Consider the following 23,541-nt stretch of genomic DNA (forward strand, 5'->3'; position numbering starts at 1 on the left):
GTCCTTGAGATACAACTGAGCAGCTTGTGTAGAGGCCATTTCAGAGTTAACCACATCGCTGTGGTTACCTATTGGCCAAACTGAGTAAGGACAGCAGGTTTTCTTCCCATAAGGACATTAGTGAACCAGATGGAGCTTTTATAACAGAATGGTTGTTTCACAGTCACCAAAACGGCGACTACATTTTTATTCCAGTTTTATTGATTAACTGAAGCTACATTTCACAGCTGCCGTAGTGGGATTTAAATTCCTATCTCTGGATTACCAGCAGCATTACCCCTTTGCATCCACACTGCATTATCAGCGTCCAGCCTGTACTGGGCCCTAACAAAATTCAGGTTTCAAAATCTTCATTATTTTAAGCCAGCAACTTTATATGAAATGTGGAGCTAATTTTCAAACCACTCTTGTCTAAAACATGGAACTAATTAAGGTGGAACAGAACTTTATTTTGTTATATGGCATATTGGACCAAAGTGCATTTATATTAAATTCTTTGCAACAGCTAAATGTCAAGAGCTGAGGGTTGAGGCCCTTGCCTTACGTTCTAAAATTCTGGGATTTAATCGGCTCACAAGCCACACACAATATTGATGAGCACTGGTCAATTTGGAATTCTCAGCCAAAGTGATTACCTAAATTCCATCTCACAAAGAGGAGGATAAATAACCAACACTCTGCCCTGTTCCAGCCACTGCAGAAATAAAGTCACAGCTATTATCAAATCCAATAATGCACTCCAGCTTACTTCACAATGACCTGATCTATGCTAAGGCCAGTTTATTTACAATTTTGTTTAATCCAAATTACAACCAGTTGGTTGTCTGCAAGTCTGCTTGTGATTCCTTTTGTGACGGACTGTGTATAGCAGGATTACACTTTTGGTAAATAAGCATCGAGATAATTAATGCTAACGTGATTGATAGGTACTTCCTATTTATTTTAAATAGTTACTCTGGGAGCTGGTATTCCATGCACTGGCTTTCATATGTCCCCCACATGCTGATGGTTTCACTAAACTGATCATTAAAAGAATCCCAGGTACTGAGTGCCATTGCTCTTCCCCTTCTCTTTGGTTCCATTGTTTGTTCATTGACATGGCAAGCAGATGGTCAGAGATTTCAGCCTTTCAAAGCTTCAGGGCATTCCCATCACATCAAGCATGTCTTAGTGTTGTGCAATTAGATTTAGGCTTTCAGACTCCACAGGGGATTGACTAAAGACCTGAGTAATTTCAATAAAGATTTATAAAGGAAATCTTGTAAGGTTAGTCAAAGCCACATGAGCGAACAATGTCAGCAAGCGTAAGAGGCCCCTTTCTTGTTTTAATCTGGGGAATATTGATGATGAACCCTCTGCCCACTTAGTATATTTGTGTGTGCTTCAGTGGTAGGAGGTATTTAACATGGGGCCACTTCCCTTCAGGCATGTCACAGGCCACTGCTTAATGGATTCAGAGTGTACAAACCTATTTAAGCACCTTTGGGCAATGGAAAAGCAAATGGAACAGCCTATTTTTTATGTCATTAGTGGGCTGATTCTCAGAGTAGAATTCTGTATGATTGCGATGTTGAACTTAAAACTCTCAGATCCTGAAAAGTAATTTCATTTCAGAAATTTTCAAGTGAGTAAAGTATGGCAAAGTGAAAATGTGTTTCAATAGTTGGGGGTATATTAACCTCTCTGGTAACTTGCAGACGATTTCCATTATAACAATAACGTTACACAGCAGCGGTAGAAATTGGTGTGCATTTCTCCTGTTTCTCATACGTAAAACGTGTACTAATTTCCAAATGCAAGGCCCTGCACTCAATACTGGACAGCAGCAACATGCTGAACACTATACTGTACCTTGGCGCCCCTAGCGCCCATCTGAAATCAGTGTTAGCCATGTTTAAATAGACAAGCAAGGGTCCTGGACCAGTATCCCGGACTCTTCTGCCTTATTGGGCAAAAACCCCATCGATGCTTATACCGCACAACCTCTGAGAGACTTTGATGTCCTACAGTGGCCTAACCAGCAGTCTGAAAAGGGCTGCTCTGGTCTATGGAAGAACTGCCAAAGTAAGACTTTATAACCCACCAGAATGTAAACCCATGGCCTTACAACTTTCATCTTTATAACCCCTTTGCCATAGTAAAAATGTCCCAAGGTGCTTCACAGGAGCGGTTATCAAAAAAACTTTGGCACGGAGCCACAGCAGGAGATGTTAAGACAGATGGCCAAAAGCTTGGTCAAAGATATAAGCTTTAAGGGGCAATTTAAATAGGTGAGAGAAGTTTAGGGAGGGAATTTCAGAGCTTAAGCCCTTGTCAGCTGAAGGCATGGCCACCAATAGTGAGTCATATTGGTAAAAGTCAAAAGATCAGCACGCACCTGAGACCTCACCTTATTGTGTGCATATGCAAATAAGAACATAAGGATCGGGAATAGGCCGTGTGGCCTCTCAAGCCTATACTTCGCCATTCAATAAAAACAGGGCTGATTTTCCAACTTTACACAATTTCCAATCCTTTGATTCCCTTAGTGTCCAAAAATATATCGATTTATCTTGAATATACTCAATACTGATCATCCACAGCTGTGATAATCTGATGTGTAATGTCGTTAAAAAGAATGGTATAATGGAAGATCACATGATCTCAGTATCCAATGGTGGAGTAGTGTGGGCTACCTCTGTAGCCTGTAGTCGGTAGTCTATAGTTAGAATCTGTAGTATAGAGACAGGTTTTGAGTTGTTAGCACACAAGTGTAGCTGCTGAGTTCCTTTGTAAACAAATAGAATGTGTTCTACATAAGAACGGTCTGCTGATTTAGGGTACCAACTCGGGCGCCCCGAAACAAGCATGCAACCCAGATCCATAAATCCAACCAAACTTATGACCAGGATCCAACAGCCCTCTGGGTTAGAAAATTCCAAGGATTCACAATCATCCAAGTGAAAGAATTTCTCCACGTTTCAGTGGTCCCCGATCCTGAGGCTATGATCCCCTAGCTCTACACTCTCCAGCCAGGGACGGAAATACGCTCTCAGCATCCACCCTGTCAAGCTCTTGAAGAGTTTTATATGTTTCAATGAGATCACCTCTCATTCTTTTAAACTCTAGAAAGTTTTGGCCCATTCTATTCAATCTCTCCTCATAGGACAGCCCTCTCACCCCTAGACTCAATCTATGCATAGGAGGCCAAATATTTGACTGCACTCAGGTAAATCAGGCCTACATATGGACTTCGAGACTGCCTCCTATACCAGAACAAACAAGGTAGGTTTTAAAAATGCATACTTAGCTGAGTGTAGAGCCAGGAAGAACCAAACAACCTGGGTCACCACTCTCCCCTCCCCCACCTTTCCCGATTCTATTTTTAAACTGCAGGAAAATCTGTTATCCGGCATGCTCTGGAAATGGGAGGTGGCAATTAATCAAATATGCCAGAGTATTATTTAAATGATGATAGATTGGGAAATGTTGATGTACAAAGGGACATGGGTGTCCTTGTACACCAGTCACTGAAAGCAAGCAAGCAGTTAAGAAGGCAAATGGTATGCTGGCCTTCATTGCGAGAGGACTTGAGTACAGGAGCAAGGATGTCTTACTGCAGCTGTACAGGGCCTTGGTGAGACCACACCTGGAGTATTGTGTGCAGTTTTGGTCTCCTTACCTAGGTGAGGATGTAATTGCCTTAGAGCGAGTGCAGCGAAGGTGCACCAGACTGATTCCTGGGATGGCAGGATTGTCATATGAGGAGAGATTGGGCAGACTAGGCCTGTATTCACTAGAGTTTGGAAGCATGAGAGGCGATCTCATTGAAACATATAACGTTCTGACAGGGACGGACAGACTGGATGCAGGGATGATATTTCCTCTGGCTGGGGGGGCTCTAGAACAAAGGTCACAGTCTCAGGACATGGGGTAGACCATTTAGGACTGAGATGAGGAGAAATTTCTTCACCCAGAGGGTGGTGAACCTGTGGAATTCTCTACCACAGGAGGCTGTGGAGGCCAAATCACTGAATATATTTAAGAAGAAAATAGATAGATTTCTAGACTCTAAAGGCGTCAAAGGGAGAGAGTGGGAGTATAGTGTTGAGAAAGAGGATCATCCATGATCATATTGAATGGCGGAGTGGGCTCAAAGAGCCGAATGACCTACTCCTGCTCCTAGTTTCTATGTAAGGTGAGTTCTGCATTTTTATCCAATCAGAATGCTCCAGGATGATCACACAGGTGTTGAGGTCTTGAGAGGTGCAGGAGCAAATCTAGTGATGGTGCCACAGAACAATGGGAGGCTGAGACCGGAGTGAGGACAGGCCACCGATAACAAATACCAATGAATTTGACAGCCTCAATCAAAAAAACAGACCCAACAGACCTGATCCCAGAATTCTGGTTAATAGAGAATTCCATTTGGTAGAGTGCCAGATAACAGAAATTTTACTGTAATAGGTTTTAATTACCTGCCAATGTTCATACCTTTAATATGCAGTCACATCTATTCTCAGTTAAGGGGCGTTATTCTGATGTACAGCCAGGTACATAGGCCATAGGTCCCAACGATTGGCTGAATGAATCAATCAGCATGTTCCTTCGGTTGTTCATAACAGGCAAAGTACAGACCGTACTCAACCAGTCCACGCTGGCAAAAGCCAAAACAAAATATCTACTATCAGATGTGCTTCTGCAATTGGGCAGCACTTGATGAACAATCCTGAGTGTGCTGATGGGTAGACTAACAACCAGTTTAAGATAATCAGTCAAACTCGTAATATGGCTCATTTACGATAGCTCGAAGCGACATAAATTTATGCGCCGGGACCATTCTCTGCAAACAAAAGGAATATGTTCAAGCTTTGCACCTTTTTTGAATTACCACAGATAACAAATATGGTGAATTTGACATTCCGAATTAAAAAACAGACCCGGCAGACCTGACCCCAGAATTCTGGTTAATAGAGAATTCTGTTTGGTGGACTTGGAGCTTGGGGAGCCTATAGTTCCCCATTTGGCCAAGATGTTACCATGGAGAAACAATCAGAGTCGACTTGTCAACCAATCAGAATCCCTTTTCTCCTGTAATATAAATCATTGTGATCGTTTGAAGTTTGCAATTCTTGTGTTTGTCCTGATGAGTGCAAGATGAAAAGCTTCAGCAACATGTCTCTCTTTTCAGCAATATTCTGATGTCGTTAACTCCTTAAGCGAGCCTCTTTTTAGCTGGTGACATTGCCACTACCCAGAATAGATCAGACTCCATCCATCAGCTTTCCACACAGATCAATGGGCAACTTTATTTCCTCTGTGGCTCTCTACTCACTAACTTCTTTGCCTTGTGTGAAAAAGACTCATTGTTTCGGGATACCAGGTTTTCACACTCAGAATTTTGTTACGTGGTTCAGCACCTCACTGTCCCACATTGTCACAGACTCTACCTATATTGTTTAAGCCCCTTCTGGGCTGAAGCTTTGCATTGGGTACTCCCTGATCCTTTAAGATATTCGAGCAGAACTTCACTCGTCCCACATCCTCTTTATTTCAGCCTTGGCCTCTTGCATCCCTCGTTGTGGCCCCTGGAGGATAGAAACAACAGCATCTCAAGTCTGTATCTGCCACATAACCACCAGCCCCATTCCCCAGTCAGCTAATTTTTCCAGCTCTTTTCAAAGATATTAATCGACACAGCGACAGCTGCGTTTGCTTAAAATCTGTTCCACTTTTTCATTTCAGCTTTGTTAATTTTAATCATGCATCCTTTAAAAATCATTGAATAATGCATCGCAGAAAGAAGCCATTCGTTCCATCGAGCCTGTGCCAGCCTATTGTTAGAGCTACCCAATAAATCCCACACTCCTCAGCTTCTTCCGCACATCCCGTTCAGGTTTTTTTTCCCCTCAAGCGTTTATCAAATTCTCTTTTGAATGTTCCTATTGAACCTGCTTCCTCCTCTCTTTCAGGCAGCGCATTCCAAATCACAACAACTTGCTGTGTGAAAATGTTCCCTCGTGTTGCCTCTGGTCTTTTTGTCAATTACCTTAAGCCTCTGTCCTCTGGTTCTGACCCTTCTGCCAATGGAAACAGTTTCTCTTTATTTACTCGATCAAACCCATTTACAATTCGAAAAACCATTCACAATTCGGAATTCTAGTGTTGACAGCACAAGTTTAAATGTACTCATCCCCCAAATATATTGATCAAGTAGCATTTAATTTCTGTGCTGGCTTTTTTTTCCCCTCACCCTCATAGTTTACTTAATTACCATTTACTGCAGTTTCTAGTCGGAGTTACTTTATTTCCAAGGATGGCAATTTAAGAGGCTCTTTTGACAGCAGCAACAAAATAGCGAACATGATTCCAATGGGCTTATTTATATCTGAATGTCAACTTCCGCAGATAAGTGGAAAAGAAAAAGCCAGTTGGAAGATATTGTACAATCATTCACGCTCATAGTTCAGCTAAACTCATGTATAAGAATATAAGTAAGAGCTGGAGTAGGCTATTCGGCCCCTTGAGCTTGCTCTACCATTCAACAAGATCAGGGTTGAACTTCTGCCTCAACTCTGGCCACTCTGAAGAAGAGTCATACGGACCCGAAACATTAACTCTGTTTCTCTCTCCACGGATGCTGCCAGAGCTGCTGAGTTTATCTAGCATTTTCTGTTTTTATTTCTGCCTCAATTCTATTGTCACACTCTACCCCTTGATTCTCTTCGTGTCCAGAATGTAAATATAAGTTCTTGTATTCTGTAAAATAATGTAGAAATTACAACACAGAAACAGCTCATTCAGCCCAACTGGTCCATGCTAGTTTTTATGCTCCACACGATCTTTGTCCCACTTTTTATCGTCTAACCCCTACAGCATAACCTTCCAAGGGAGCTTTACTTTGTACCTAGTGCATGTACTAATGCCCTGGGAATGCTCGTGGTGCAGAATACTGTATTTGATTGCCAATTAAATTTTTTTGGGAATCTTGAGGTAGGTGCATCAGGATAAGAATATTAATAAGATGCATATCCTATGCTTCCTAATGTGGCTCAGTTGCTGCAGAAGTACTGTGAAGTAGTGGCACTGTGGAAGTGATTTGCATAAATACCATTAAAAAGATAATGAGGAGTTCAGAGATGATTTCAGTTGGGTCAACTTATGTGTTCTTCTCAATTGTTCAGTATCTCTAACAATCATATTATTTTCTAATTACTTTATTATCCACTCACATATCATTAAGACTCCACTTACCTCTCTTTTTCAAGTCATTGAATTTTTTTCCCAACCTTTCTTCATAGTCCTTTTTGTAATTATCTTACGTTTGTACTATTTCATTGCCACTTTGCTGACTACTGGAAACAGTGTATCACTGTTACCTTCATTATAATGCTTCCTAACTCTGGAGGCCACCCCTTAACCTTCGTAGCTCTGGTGAAACAGGCCTAACTTCTTAAATCTCTTTTCACACGTGCAATCTTTTATCTCTACTACTGCCCTATGAATCGACGCTGCTATTTTCCCACTATTTTCACATCCTTCCCACAGTTATGTGCCCAAAACTTTTCCTCAGTATTGTTTAATAGTGTGGCCTGAGGTCATATGCCTGGATCTTGTAGAAGTTCAACATTACCTCCTTGCCTCTTGTTTTCAGTGCCTCAAGACATCAAACCGATGATTCCATTAGCCTTTATATGATCTTTATCTGGTTGTGCTGCCACGTTTTTGACCTGCATGTTTTCTAAACTATTAGAAATTGTAATGTTTACAGCATATTTCTTTAGTATTGCTGAAAAAGAGACCTGTCGAAGCATTTTGTCTTGCGCCCTTCAGGACACTCGCAAGAATACCAGTATACTTACAGTATAAATGATTGTTTTCCCTTTTTATTGCTGTTCTTGTGAGTGTCCTGATGAGTGCAAGATGAAAAGCTTTGGCATGTCTCTTTTTTCTCAACAATACTCAAGTTCTCTACTACCAAACGACTATTTGCATATTTCATTCTTATTATGCTTCCCAAATATAGTAGTTAACAGTTTTTCTGTATCTGCCCCCTGTCTGCCCACCTTGCTTGGTTATCTTGGTCTCTTCGTTATAGTGTGGTGTCTCGCAAATTGCAGCGTTATTCCTTTAATTCTTAAATCCAGATGATAATCCAAATACAATAAATAAGAGCATCCTCAACACTGATGCCTGAAGACAACTTTATATACAATTTATTTTCTCCCCTCTAACCATACGTCTTTCAACGTGGCCAGCTTCCCTTTTAATTTCGTCTGCTATTATATTTCTAGTAAGTGCCTTATCAAACCATTTTTTGAAAATTCATATGAAACAACTGAAGAGTTGTATCCATATAGAACTCCTCACGGCCACAGGAGTCTCAAAGCACTTTACAGAATCTGAAATACTTTTTGAAATGTCGTCAGTGCTGCAATGCAGGAAATGTGGTAACCAGTTTTGTACAAAGCAAATTTCCACAGACAGCAATGTGATAATTACCAGGTAATCAGTTTTTTTTGTGATGTTGATTGAGGGATAAATATTGGCCAGGACACTGGGGAGAATTCCCTTGCTCCTCTTCAAAACAGTGCCAGGGTCTCTTTTACATCTACCCGAGCAGGCAGATGGGGCCTCAGTTTAATGTTTCATCCAAAAGACGTCACCTCTGACTGTGCAGCTCTCCCTCAGCACCTTACTGGATTGTGAATCTTTATTTTTGTGCTCAGGTCCTGGAACGAGACTTAAACCCAGAACTTTGTGACTAAGAGGTACGACTGCTACCAACTAAGCCACGAAGCACATCCATTTCCTTTATCTATTGTTTGTTATTTCTTTAAAAAAGTCTATTGGTTGATCAAGCATGACTTGCCTTACGGAAATGCATGTTGACAACCTCAAGTTCCTTCAATTTAATAAGTATTTACAGTTATTGGTAAACTACAATATCATTTACTGATCAGTAATTTCATGTCTCTTTTCTCAAAGAGTGAAGTCTTGTTTTCCACTACTACTGCTGCTGCAACAGCTAAACTACCGTATCACTGTTTGCCTTTCCTAATATCCCTCAGGTCCCACAAATGTAGATGATTAGGTCCATGGCATTTGCCCATTTTAAATTTAAGCAATAATTTTAGTATTATTTCACTGTTATAAACCCACTCCTGGTGGTTCTACAATCTCAATATCCACCTACTCTGTGAAAACACAGACAAATCTAATTCCTCTACCATTCTCTCCCTTTTCAATATAAGCTTGCACTTTTCCAATTCTCATCAACCCTAACCCTACCTTGACTATCTTCTAATTATAAATTCCTCCAAAGACTTGTCCCTCCCCCTACCTCTGTAACCACCTCCAGCACCACAATCCTCCGAGATCTCTGCACTCCTTCAGTTCTGGTCATTGCGCATCCCCGATTTTAATTGCTCCACCATTGGTGGCTGTGCCTTCAGTCTCTGGAATTCACTCCCTAAAACTCTCCATTTCTCTCTCTCCCACTCCCCCTTTAAGATGCACCTTAACAGCTTCTTCTTGAGCAAATTTTGGTCACCTGCTATAATATCTCTATACATGGCTCAGGTGTCAAGTTTTGTTTGTATTTTTTTATTTTTATCCTTTCACAGGATGTGGGCATTGCTGGCTAGGCCAGCATTTGTTGCCCATCCTTAATTGCCCTTGAACTGCTGCAGTCCGTGTGGTGTAGATATGCCCTCAGTGCTGATAATTGCTCCTTTAAAGTCCCTTAATACATTTTAAGATGTTAAAATGTTTACTTTTATCATTCTATGATTCTGTGCTCTTGCAGAGCCAGTACAGATTTGATGGGTCAGATGGTCTGCTTCTGTGCTGTAACCACTTAATGATTCTATGAAAAGCGCTATATAAATGCAAGTTGTTATAGCTGACCTTTATCCAGTCAGTACTTTTGCCCTCTACTGTTTCTATTCTTACATGTGAAGCTAATTATATCGTGATCGATATTTCTAAAATGTTCCCCAATTTTCAGTTGTCTAGTTGCTCTATTTCATTAACCAGAGTCTTGGTCAAAGTAGTGTTTCATCCTCAATTTCCTTTTCACTATTTGACAGTCTGTGATATACTCCCAGTAATATGATTGATCCCTTGCTATTTCTCAAATCAATCAAAAATAATTCTGTTTAAACCTTTTCTCTATTGAAACCCATAAGTTCTAGACCCTCGATATTGCCTGATTAATGCCTCTCTCTTCCTTCTCTGGAAGTTTTATACCCAGGTGTAATCCTGACCCAGCAGCAGCCATATTTCAGCTGATTGTTATTATGCTTTTCTAATTTAATTCGTGGCTTTAGTCATACAGGTTTGTTGAGTTTCAAGTTATCTGTCTTGGCAGCACAATGTATCATGTGCGCTTTCAATGTGTCCAAAGGTCTCAATACCAGTTTCATAAGCTTGCCTTAATCATCGTTGAGCCCATCCCTTGCTATGGTAGAAGTACCACAGTGGGCAGTGTGTGAGCTAAGGGGTGCTGTTTCTGCTATACCTAGACAGAAAGACATACTAGATTTTTAGACATATTGTAAATCCTAGAGATCATGCTGGAAGTAGATCTTATTCTTAAGCAGCCTCCACCCAGGATCGAGGATGACTTGCTTCCACTCCGGTTCGATGGGTTCTGAGATGGCTGATAAGCGTGTGATGTGCAGATTCAGCTATGTGAAGGGCAGGTGATGCTTGAAGGGTTGGGTAGGTGGGTTTTTGGAGGTTTGTGCACTCTCTCTGTCGCATTGACTTCACTTCTCTACGTTCCCAGTGTAGTCTCTTGATGCATTTGTGCCTTCCTGGATGAGCCTTCTCCATTTTGGTTGGTCAAACCCAGGGAGTCCTCTAAGTCTGGGAGATGTTAAGGATGCTCTGAGGACATCCCTAAAGCGTTTCCGCTGTCCTCCTGGGAGTCTCCTGCCATGACCAAGTTCCGAGTAGAGCGGATGCTTCAGGAGTCTGGTGTCAGGCATACGAACGACATGACATGACCCTCCCAGCAGTGTTGGTTTTAAGTGATTAGTGCTTTGCTGTTGGACCACCTTTCTTGCACCAGATTTAGAGGATCTTGCGAAGGCACCACAGATGTACGTATGTGCTTTGTGTATCTGCTATAGGTTGTCCAAGTCTCCAAAGCATATAAGAGTGCAGATGTCATTACTGCCTGGTAAACCATGACCTTAGTCTTGTGTTTGAGATCCAAGTCCTCCAATACTCTTTTCCTCAGTCGGCCAAAGGCTGAGCTGTCACATTGGAGGCATTGATGAATTTCATCATCTATATCTGCCTTCATCAAGAGGACACTCCCAAGATATGGAAAGTGGTCCACATTTTCCAGGATCTCACCATTAATCTTTATCGACAGAGGTAAGTGTTGTGCTGTGGGAGCTGGTTGGAAGAGCATCTTAGTTTTGTGGAATTTTAGCAAAAGACCTATTTTCTGATGTGCTTCAGAGAAAGAGAATGTCTCAGTCAAAAAGTCAGTATCTGGTGGATATTTGCTTGAGGAACAAGTGGAGTTTCAAGCCCAAATTGAATTGAATTAGGTCAATGTGATGCTGTTTAAAGTGTTTTTTTATTTATTCTTTCATGGGATGAGGGTGTCACTGGCCCACCGCTAATTGCCCTTGAACTGAGTGGCTTGCTAGACCATTCAGTGGGCAGTTAAGAGTCAACCATATTGCTGTGGATTTGGAATCACATGTAGGCCAGACCAGATAAAAACAGAAGATTTCCTTTCCTAAAGGACATGAGTGAACTGGATGGGTTTTCATAACAATCAATGATCATTGTCATGATCACAATTACTGAGACTAGCTTTATATTCCAGATTTATTAATTGAAATTTAATTTCACCAGTTCACATGTCTATAATGTTTTTACATTTCTTGTGAGCATGGGAAATGAAGGACGTTAAGTTAAAGGTTGTTTTTAACAATTTAAAGTATTCCATCCATTTTCCCTAACTAGCCAGCTTTCCCGGGAGGCATGGGGGAGAGGTGGGTAGATGATAATACGTGAGTCCAGTCTACCAGTGTAGTATATATACACATCCTCATTGTCCAAGCTGGGGTGCTAGGAGAAGGAGAGGAACAGTCCCATATTATTTCACAAACCATATTTGTTCTATTATACATTGGAAGAGTACCTGTTTCCTAATGATTCCACATAACTTGAAAATGCACCATCAAGTTAATGGGCACCCGTCTCAGCACTGATGTACAGGAGCCTATTTTAAATGCTGTCTGTACTTTTTTAGGGTCAAAATATTGGTGCATGAGTTTGAGGTAACCTTCGAGACTGAAGTCTTTTGACTCCACAGGATGGTTCTTTTTTAAATTGCAGAGCCTCTGAATTTCAGAGCGTTATGTTCAATCCTCATTCAGAACTAATGTCCAATGGCATTGTACACTTTGAAAAACACCTTCATTTTTACATGTATTACTCGTTCATGGATTCAGCATGTTCATGATATAAAATATTTCTCCCTCATGAAGTATTAATGATGTAGGTTGATGAAACCTACCCTTGACCAGCTATTAAATGGCTAATTATGAATTCTTTGTGGTGAACCTGGTTAAAATAAAAGGAAAATGTTGTCCATTAAGATAACAAATGAATATCTTACAAACACATCAAGTATTCATCCAATAATCTCATCTTCACACGAAATAATGTTTAGTGGTCTATTAAGTAACAACTTGAAGTGAGAGTCAAATATCGTTCTCCTACTAATTAATTCCAGTAATGAACATAATTTAAAGAGGAAAATGGATGGAATACTTTAAATTATCTCATATAAAGTGCGCACATCAGAAAATATTTATGTCCATGTGTATAAAGTCAAATCCAAAATGCTGGAAAGTTTTCAAAATAAAATGTGAAAATACCAAACTTTCTCAGCAGCTATGTCTCCAAATTCCTGTAGATCTTATGCATTATGCACAATACACTTACTTCTAAAGTTGTTGCTGGGCTAATGGATAGAGGGAAAGGATGGAACACAAAGATGATGTAACTGAAAAACCAATGGAAAATAAACAACAAGGTAGTTACAGTAAGTGAGAAATTATTTTAGTCATTAGCATTGTGACAAGTGATTAAATATCACTGAAAGAAAGTAAGAGAGTCTTGCATTTAGATAGCGCCTGTCATGATGTCTCAAACTGCCTTACAGCCAATGAAGTACTTTTGAAGTGTAGTCACTGTTGTAATGTAGGAAACATGGCAGCCAATTTGCACACAGCAAGCTCCCACAAACAACAAGGTGATAATAAACAGATAATCTGTTTTGGTGATGTCGATTGAGGGGTAAATATTGGCCAATATATCAGGGAGAACGCCCCTTCTCTTATTCTAAATGGTACCAGGGGATCTTTTACATCCACATGAGAGAACAGATGGGGCTTCAATTTTGACGTCTCATTCAAAAGATGGCACCTCTGACAGTGTAGCACTCCCTCAGGATGTCAGCCTTAATTTTTGTGTTCAAGCCTCCAGAGTGAAACTTGAAGCCACAACCTTCTGACTCAAAGGGAAGAGGGCTACCCATTGAGCCACAGTGTGTCACATGGTTTAATGCTCCTTTGATAACGTGGCAGATCCCCTGACTCTGCATGAGCAATGCCATAGGAGATCTGTTAGTTGTTATGAAAGCTTCAACAGTTTACCCTGCACCACCATTTCATACACTTGGGCTCCTACTGAACCTGTACAAATGTTTTATTAAAATAATAGTTCACGCTGCATTTAGGGTATCAGGTTCTATAGTGTGGAGTTAAATAGCTTGAATCAGTCTCCATAGCCCTGATAGAAATTCCAGCAGTGATCAGAAAGTTGATGTTCATTTGTCCTTGGTGTAGTGAAGGAATTACAACGAGCCTGTTCACATTCATCAAGACTAAAAGCTTGGAACCAATTTATTGTCTCTGGATCAGTTGATTTGTTGTCATCAGTTTGCACAAAACGAAACCATTTCTCACAAGCTCTCTGCATTTAGAACACCATGAAGGGAAAAAGAACATTCATGCAGTACAACAATTCAGCCCCACTCTCAAAATTCTACTCTTGCTTAAAAGCTGTTTCATTTGCTTAAACAGGTACGCAGAAAATGAATGATGATGAAGAAAATTCTCCAACTCAAGGTAGGAATTATTGTCAGCATCCTTCCATCTACTTAAGATGATGGACATGCAGTGAATCAAACCCTGTTGAGGATGGGGTGCCTTCATATGGTGCACTTTTGCTGATGGCTGAAGAGACCAATCCCTGAGAGGAAGATACTGCCCAGGTTGGCCAACTGTCCCTTATCTTACAAGGATTGTCCTGTATCTGAGTCCATTGTCCTGTAATTCTGACCTCTAAACTTTGCGCATGCACAATACCCGCTCTCCTTTGCGCACTCTAACAGCTCTGGCAGCATCCCAGCCTCCACTCATACAGACCCCCAGGACAGGCTGTCCCTTAATTTTCTCCGTGAGAAATGGACACCCTGGATTTGCCACAAGCGCCACGTTATCAGGGTGGGGGCTGTTGCTTTCGGTGTTGGTGGCCGTTACGAAGCCGCTGTAGTCACTGATCACTATGGTGATGCACGCTGGCTTACAGGGGATGTGGCCATTTTCCTCTGTCACCAGCTGGTGGTTCCCAAATGGCAGAATCAATGCTTGGGGCCTTCATATTGCGTTTGCGAGCATCCTTGAAACGGAGTAAGAATTATAAACTTCCTGTTTAATAGGAGTGCACCAGTGAATGCAGGTTCCAGGTGGCATCCCACAGGCAAAATAAAAATATTTTTTGCTTCGTAACAGGTGAATATTTTCAGTTTGATATTAGGTAGGCCGTGATTTATTCCCCCTGCCATTCGAATAAGGACATCTCAATGATGGATATTATTTTTATTTTCTGCTTCATTTTTCTTTATATACTGCCTATGCTTTGCATCATTTCCCTATTGAAAGCAAGCTGACGAATAGTTTCAGGCAAGGTGGCTTGGCTGTCTCATAAACAGCCCCAAATTAGCAGCTACCTCTGCTTTTCAGCATAAAACCTGGAGGCCATAAATATAAGCTGGTTCCCAATAATTCTGATTGGGTATTCAAGAGAAACTTCTTTCCCCAAAGGGTGATGTGAAGGCTGAACTCACTGCTACAAGGAGTGGTTGAGGCAAACAGCATAGATGCATTTAAGGGAAAGTTAGACAAACAAAATGAGGGAGAAAAGAATAGTATGATATGTTGATGGGTGAGATGAAGAGGAGGAGGCTCCTGTGGAGCATAAACAGCAGCATGGGCTAGTTGGGCCAAATGGCCTGTCCTGTGCTGTAAACTCTATGTAACACTTCCTTACCTCATGTAACCTACCTTACCCTCTACCCTCTGGTACTCGTCTCCCTCTGTTCAAACTGGCATTCTCTTTTCACCCAGCCTCCAGTTTGACCTTGCACTCTGCTCCTTCTGCCCCTCCCCATTCCTCACCACTGCTCCCATCTGCTACCTGCTGCTGCTCCCCATTGGATTGATCCCAGCTGCATGCTGTGGGCAGGAGTTCCTCATTTCAAAGTTGCTGTCAGAAGTCCTGCAAGTGGTAACGGGACAAGTAAAGAAACAGGTGATGGGTCTAGAGGAGATGTAAACACTTACGATAGAATTGCAGAGGTGAAAGGAAACATGGAAAATCAGTAAGGCAGAGAAGGTTCCCAGGGCTCAGGAATAAGGTGGGAATAAGTCCTCGGGGTGCAACCCTCCCTACCAGCCGTGTACCATTAGAGCTTCCCCTCCCCAAAAACCAGCCTGCACCTCACCCACTCCCAATCACTGGTGCATCTTTTCTCAGTTCCAGCACCTGCTGTCCAAGAGAAAACGCTTTGGAGCTTTGGTAAAGACCTAAGGTTGTTAAACTCAGTTTTTTTATTATTCGTTCATGGGATGTGGATGTCACTGGCAAGGCCAGCATTTGTTACCCATTTTTAATTGCCCTTGAACTGAGTGGCTTGCAGAGTGTAATTATGAGTCAGCCACATTATTGTGGGTCTGGAGTCACATGTAGGCCAGACCATTAGGACAACAGATTGTTTTATTATTATCCCTTTAAGGGATGTGGGCATCAGTGGCTAGGCCAGCATTTTTATTGCCCATCCCTTCCCTCTAGGGCATTGGTGAATCAGATTTTTTTTTACCACCGTCAATGATAGTTTCATGGTCATCATTACTGAGGCTAGCTTTCAGTTCCAAAGTTTTGTTTTTATTAATTGAATTTAAATTCCATCAGCTGGCATGATGGATTTGAACCCATGTCACCACAGCATTAACTTTCATCTCTGGATTACTAGCCCAGGGACACTATCACTATGCCATCATCTTCCCCCTGTAAAATGAGACTGGAAAGCTATGAAATGCCTCATAGAAATATGAGATTCCTCAAGTTTGCGTTGACTTTCACTGGAACAGTGAAGGATACAAAAGACAGAGAGGTCAGGTGGAGAATGGAAATGGCAGGTGACTGGAAGCTGAGAGTCACATGGACTGAATGGAGGTGTCCAGCAAAGTGATAAACTAAGCTGTGTTTGGCTTTCCCAAAGTAGAGGAGAGTGCGTGACAAGCAGCAAAGACAGTATACTGAGCTGATAAAATACAAGCAAATCACTGTCTCACCTGGAAGGAATGTTTGGATCCCTGAACATTGAGGACAAAGGAGTAATAGAGCAGGTCTAGTGTCCCTGGAGCTTTGATGAGAAGGGGACGGGGTGTTGGGAGTGATGGAAGAGTGGATTAGGGCGTTCCAGAGAGAATGGTCACTTTGGAATGCTGGAAGTGGAGGAGATATATTTTGCTTTATGTTGTATGGGACACAAGTTCACACACCTGACATAAGTTCTTAATAAGCCCAATGTGACTCATTCTTATCCAATATTTTGCAGGAGAAGATAAGGAAAATAATGACCGCATACCCTATATTGATGAATGTGAAGACGGTAGGACAAATTCTTGTTTCACAATAATAAACAGCGGAAATAATAAAACTGAAACATTTGAAAAACAAAATGATGGAGTAAAAAAAACTGAAAAGTGTTGATTAGTCAAGATTCCAATTTGCCAGTTTTTATTCGTTTTAATGAGAGTCTTTTTTTAACCAAACTAATTTGAAGGCAAAGCATCTTAAATGTTCATTTCTTCAGCTTCTACATACAGTAGGTTATGCTGTCAACTGACAGAGAAAAAATATTTGGAATATTACCCCTTGAAGAATTTGCACCATTTTGATCAGCTGGTCTTCCTGCACTGTGTCCAGATTTATTCTGTAATGTCTAAGGCCGTACTCAAACCAGAACAGCTCCATTGGTGGCCATTCTTAAGGTGTGACCCTGGACCTTAATTGTTCAGCCACGAGGGCTCTCACAGTTGAGGTCGTTTCTGCCCTCATTGAGTATTTGACTTTCAGCAGAAAGGAATAGATGCCGATTGTTATAAGGAGCCGTGGTTGATTGTACCTCTCGATGATGGTGAGACCATTTCTGCCACAGCGGCAGCTGAGTTCAGCTAATTAACACAGGTCAGGAATTGGGTCTGAGCCCTTAACTTGTACGTATGGGTCAGCAGTCCACCATATGGTGCAATTTTCTGTTAATTATATATTCTTTGGGTTTTAACTGTATTCAGCTGGTGTGCATTAACTGGGGATTTGCCTGTGCTGATATACATTGGAGCAGGCTGAAAATGTAGTTGCTGGTTTTGGTGGTGCACAATATGTAACATGTGTCTCTGTAAATAAAAGCTTCTGAGTGCATAAAGACTAGTTACGTGCTTCACCGTTTGCCATCTAAATTGTAACATTATCTACTGAGCCATTAGATTGCAAATGTTGCTTTGATAGTGTACGTTTGAAGTAAGGCAAAGTTGAAGATGATGAAAATGTCCTTTTATGTGGAACATTCCTACTTTCCCCTGGCAACTTCTTTGGTTAAATTAATTTTTCTGTTCTCCACAGAAAGTGGACAGTGAAGAAAGGCTAGACTTGACTGAAACAAGACGCATCGATGTCTGTGAAGGCAGACTGTAACCCCTTTAGACCTCTGGAAGGCGTATGGTACAATTTTGTGCTTGAGTTTAGGTAGCCATCTTGTTCAGTTTTGTGTATCAGAATTCTGAGTTGTATTATGTTTAGTAACTGTATTATTGAAGGAAATATTTTGGCTTAATGATGTGCTTCTAAATAATACTTTCACTGCCTGCAACTGTTGTTCTACTGATCAATAGAGCTTGGATCCAATATCATATCAGCTTCACACCAGATGAATGAACTGGTTGTATTCACCTCCATTACACCAGGTATATCACACTTTTGATTCTGATTACCTACTTGAAAATTGATCTTGAAGCAACCACAGAGTACAATATTAATATCTCTGTTCAGTGTGTGATAATTTTGCCTAACTTCTCCCTCGAAATCCACATTACTCATCAAGCCATTAATTTTGTTCGGCTGGTTAGCACTAATTTGATGGCCAGATATTTGGAATCTCTTTTTTTTTTGAGATAGTGGATGAATTTAAAAAGTTGATTCCCTAGTCCTTTTTTCTTCCCCATCCCACCCCTTTTGGCAGTTCCTCAATAAGTAAGATTACTTCTCAGCATTAAAAGAAAACAAAGAAAAACATGATTTGAGCTTCAGGATTGGCCAGCTATTCGGTAAGCTTTTCGATGGCTTTGCAAATCTGAGAGTGACTGACATATTTTATCACAGAACTGGCAAATAGTTGATGGGGTAGTCGCAAGAGATTGACCTTCTCTCCTCTGTCTATATTTCACTTCTTCTATGGGGATCCTTTAGCTTTTTCCAATTCGTTAACTGCCTGCCTACACATAGATGGCCACAGTTTGCCATCTTTGATCGTTCCCTCCCATGTTGATGTCAGTCTCTCAACTCTAGTAAGTTCGGCTGCTGAGGCCCTAAGCTGTGGAATTCCTTCCCTAAACCTCTCTGCCCCTCTCTCCTCCTTTAAGACTTTTCTTAAAACCTATCGCTTTGACCAATCATTTTGGGCAACTTGTCATAATACCTCCTTATGTTGCTTTGGTTTCAAACGTTGACTGAGTTCTGCTCCTGTGAAGTGCCTTGGGATGTTTTGCTGCGCTGTCAGTGCTATATAAGTGGAAGTTGGCGTTGTCAACTCTAGTCCTCCCATTCGCACTCACATCACTGAACATGAGCTCAGATTAAAAATGAATTAAACCTTGGAGATATAGAGTGGGCAGATTAGCTTCTGAAAAAGAAAAACCAGTCTCTCTATCTACGGGGGGCACCTTCCATTCCCCGTTCAGACACTGACCAACCTTGCTGTATACTTGCAGCGGTTCCTGTATTTTTTCAGATTTTAAACATTGAGCGTTTAGCTTTTATTGCAGCCGATGCTGTTTGTTTTGGATTCCCACATGTGGAGGTGCAGTGTTGTAGAGTCACAACACAAGCCCATGAGGCTGCCCTGAGAATTCCGTTGGGGATTGGACGCTGTTATGTCCATGTTCCTTAACATCCCATCATAGGGACAGCTCTGCTCCCGATGCATTGCCCTGGGAAATGAAACTCATTCCAAAATATTTCAGTGGCTTTATTTTCCCCGAGGTAGGTTTTGGTTTATCAGATCTTCAGGGAGTTTAAACAGCAAAGTCAAAAGTGGTGGTAGCGATGAGGGAAATTGGCTCCATTTAATAAAAGAAAGTGTAAAGTATTAATAGCAGCTACTAATAGTTCTGACTAATTGGTCATAACCTTTTAGTTAACTTGAAAAATCATCCTGCAACTAAAGCTATGACTCGCTATTTGCTGCCAGCTATTAGTTTGCAATTGGGTAGTTATTTGCAAATTGTTAATGCATATCTGATAACTAAAGCTGGAGGATAGTATGTTTCTGTAACACTAGAGATAATTCAGCATTGATGCGGAGCTATTCATTGCCATCAACTGGCAACTCCAGCTTAATTGACTAAAATATTTACCAGTTGCTTAAAGAGTCAAATTTAATTCAGCAATGTCCTCACTGCGATATATCATAGCTCATTTGACAGGACGGGTGTTAGTTAATATTCCTCTCGGGCTTCTCTCTCTCTCTCTCTCTCAGCCAACTTGGAGCTGCTCACTAGGGCTGGAGAAGAGTGATATGGGTCCCCTAATCCTCTCCCTTTTGTCTGTCACATTTTGCTCTACATGGAGAAATGTTTTAGTCATCTTCTGCTCCTCTGTCACTTTTCTTTTTTAACCTATTCTGGCATCTCTGGCGTTACAGATGCATGTAACATTGCACAAAAAGATCATTTATCCCCCGCCCCTACTGCCTCAACATTTTAGATATTGGCACTACAGACTTTTTAAATAAACTTATAATTCACATTTCAAAGAAATGAATTTTACTGGCCTTGGCCCAAATGTATTTATCTAAAAACCCTCCACCACTTTTAAAACAAAAATGGACTGTGTAGGAGATTTTTGTTTAATGAAGCAAGTGAGTTAGTTGTGAAGCTAATAATTACCAGAATCAATATTTCCTATTGGAGTAAATAGATATCAGTTAAGTTTTGGGAAGCGCATTACATTGGTATATTTCCTCTCCAGCAAATTATAACTGGTACACTGGGGGCTTTCAAAACTCAATGGAGTCATGTAGAAGTATCTATTAATGTGTGCCCATTAACATTCTCAATATGACATGCTAAAGCAATATATTTCAGTTTCAAATGGCCTTAATTAAATCTGAAATCATAGAATGGTTTCAGCACAGGAGGAGGCCTTTCAGCCCATTATGTCCATGGCAGCTCTCTGCGACATCAACTCAGCTGATCCCACGCCTGCAGCCCTTCTGTCTCCAGACAATCATCCAATTTGAAAGCCATGATTGAGTCCCCCTCCAGCACACACTCAGACAGTGCATGTGGAGTTTTACTTGGAGCTGGTGTAGCTGGTCACTACCTTTTTCCCTCCTGACACGGTGTGCTTGGCTAGCAGCAGGCACATGGCAGTCTGAATCTCCTGGGAGCTGATAGTGCTACGCTTGTTGTAATGGGCCAGGCGGGAAGCCTCACCATCGATGTGCAAAAAATATAACCATGTTCTTTACAAAAAAGGTGCACTATATCAGGACAAGGTCATTTCTAAAAAAGGAAAGACCAATATCCACCTATTTCACTTTCTACCATCCTGGGGTTCAAATGGTAGTCAAGCTGTTGCCAGTAATCGATCTCTATCAATGAATCTACAAAGAACCCAGACATGAGGTGAGGAAAACCAGTGGGGTAGAGAGCTTTGGAACCCATAGGTCCAAAGTCACCTCACAAGCCATGCTCCACTCACCACAAACCATAACTTTAAATACTATGTCCCGAAATGTTATTTTCTAAAGAAAGCTATCAAGTTTGCCTTTGAATAGATCGATATTCACCATTTCCACCGTCTCCCTGGGATGCCTGTTCCATTGATTGATCACTGGCTTTATTGAAATATTGTTTCCATAGGTTAGTTGTGAACTTACCGCTCCCCCCGCCCCCCCACACCCCCCCCCCCCCCCCCCGCCCCCAACCACCCCCATCCATCATCGCCCCACTTCAAGCTCAGGCTGTGTGCTCTGGTTCTCTTGTTCTTGTCAAGGTGAAATAGCTCTAAACCCTTCAGAAACCTAAAAACACTAATCATATCAACAGCTGGGCCACATGGCCTCTTCCTGTGCTGTTTGCTTCTCAATCTCCCCCTTTTCAGTGAGAACATGCCCGATTTAGAATAGTCACTCTTTATAGTTCAATGCCTCCATCCTCTCAGTTGCTCTCAACTGCATCCTTTCAATGGCTGCAGCATTATTTTAATAAGGACTATACAGAGTATTCTAGGGGTCTGTCTCAGAAACACCCTTCAGCATTTTTGAGAATGAACTTTGATTTATTTTTAATGGCTTAATAATTTTACTGATAGTTTGAGATTTTTTTTTTCTCAAATTGACCAAGAACTTAAAAAAAAAAGAGAAGGTGCATCTGGGTCTTATCTGACAAGGAGCTCATTAAGGAGAATAAGTGCAGCTATTGGTCTTTGACTCTGCCTTCATTTCCAGCTCATGTGCTATGGGAAAAGGGGGCTGGGTAATCCTGGCAGCTAATGCTGGCCGCCTTCCTAATCGGAAAAGGCTTTAGCTCACTGCTGTTGGATATAGCCACTTTGCTCAAGGATACGCTGCTAAGGACAAGAGAAGGCGATCCACTTCATAGAATCATAGAATGATGCAGCACGGAGGGTGGCCACTCAGCCCATCATGTATGTGCCGGCCCTTTGATAAAGCTACCCGATCCTGAGAGATCTGCAGCTGTCGACGCAAGTCCACAGAACAGCATCTGACAGAACTCGCCCCGTTGTTTCTGAGACTGACTCCTGCTGGTGATGAACTCAGACGTCAGGTTCTGGTGTGAAATCACGGTGATGCTATGAGGTGTGACACACAGACTTTGGGGTAGATCTTGACTTTACGTTGGCAATGTAGAACGGATGTTAGCGAATCGGCAGCCAGCTTCACATCTCTCCTGATTATTTTTATTGGAAATAAAACTCGGTGGAGGAGACGTAAAGCAAGTTGCCGACTCGCTATCGACCATTCTATTCTATCACTCAAAGTCTACCCTATTGAGTCATCATCTGGTCTGATATGAAGACTTGTTTCCAAATCTACAGTTCAAAGCTCCAGATTTTGTCTGATTTACAGCAAAAATGTTCAGAACACACACTTTACTGGTTTTATGCATCCTGTAAAACTACACTTTGCAGTGCATGCTTGCTTTGCTTTAGACAATATTTAGATAGATGTCTTACTTTCCATAGGCCTTTCTGGAATACAATAGTTTTTTTTTCCTTGGATGCTTTAAGATTTGCCTTACCTGATGGTATGTAATAATAACTGGCAGTTGTTGCTTGTAAACTTGAGACAAGTGGATCAAACTGGAGACTAACTTGCTGATCTACTGCCTTGTTGTCAACCTGTTTAATAGCCAGCATTACATAATCAAGAAACTTTTTTTCCTCTTATTCTCTCTTTGTGCCATGAGTTTGAATTGTCATCAATAGAAAAATGAAACCTTCACATTATGTCTGTTAAATAAAATGAACGATAATAGCATTTTGAAAGGCATGTCGCTTCAATTATTCTAGCAGATCGTTTTTGTGAGACAATTTGTGGGTTGGATTTTAATTACTTTATCAGCTCATTCTGTCCAATATCTTATTTCAGCATCTCCATTTGCCCCAATGCCCCAGTGCAAGGACTCCATGGGAATTGCCCAGGAAGTTTGAAAACAATGATGTACAATCTAATCAAATAACACTGAGGCTTATCAAGTCTTGAACTCTTTCATACCCTCTCCATTTCTAATTCAAACACTAGTGTGAACCTACTGGCTGGAATGGCTTGATTCTCTACTGTAAAATTCTATTTAAGGTACATAACCTGTTGTGATCTTCTCAATTAAAACAAAGGCAAAATATTGCGGATGCTGGAAATCCGAAACAAAAACAAAA

At 41.2% G+C, this 23,541-nt stretch overlaps 1 protein-coding gene across 1 annotated transcript in view; it reads left to right on the forward strand.

Annotated features, from left to right (window-relative positions):
• Positions 1 to 23,143, forward strand: part of macrod2 (mono-ADP ribosylhydrolase 2) — an 896,565-nt gene extending 873,422 nt beyond the window's left edge. The window contains exons 15-17 of the mRNA XM_078556471.1: positions 14,100 to 14,144; positions 16,919 to 16,972; positions 17,986 to 23,143. Of these exons, the coding sequence (XP_078412597.1) occupies positions 14,100 to 14,144; positions 16,919 to 16,972; positions 17,986 to 17,999 (113 nt within the window). The 3' untranslated portion in view covers positions 18,000 to 23,143. The remainder of the gene's footprint in view (positions 1 to 14,099; positions 14,145 to 16,918; positions 16,973 to 17,985) is intronic.
• Positions 23,144 to 23,541: the final 398 nt, after the last annotated feature.

Source organism: Cetorhinus maximus, chromosome 14 (genome assembly GCF_964194155.1).
Source record: "Cetorhinus maximus chromosome 14, sCetMax3.hap1.1, whole genome shotgun sequence".
Lineage (NCBI taxonomy): Eukaryota > Metazoa > Chordata > Chondrichthyes > Lamniformes > Cetorhinidae > Cetorhinus > Cetorhinus maximus.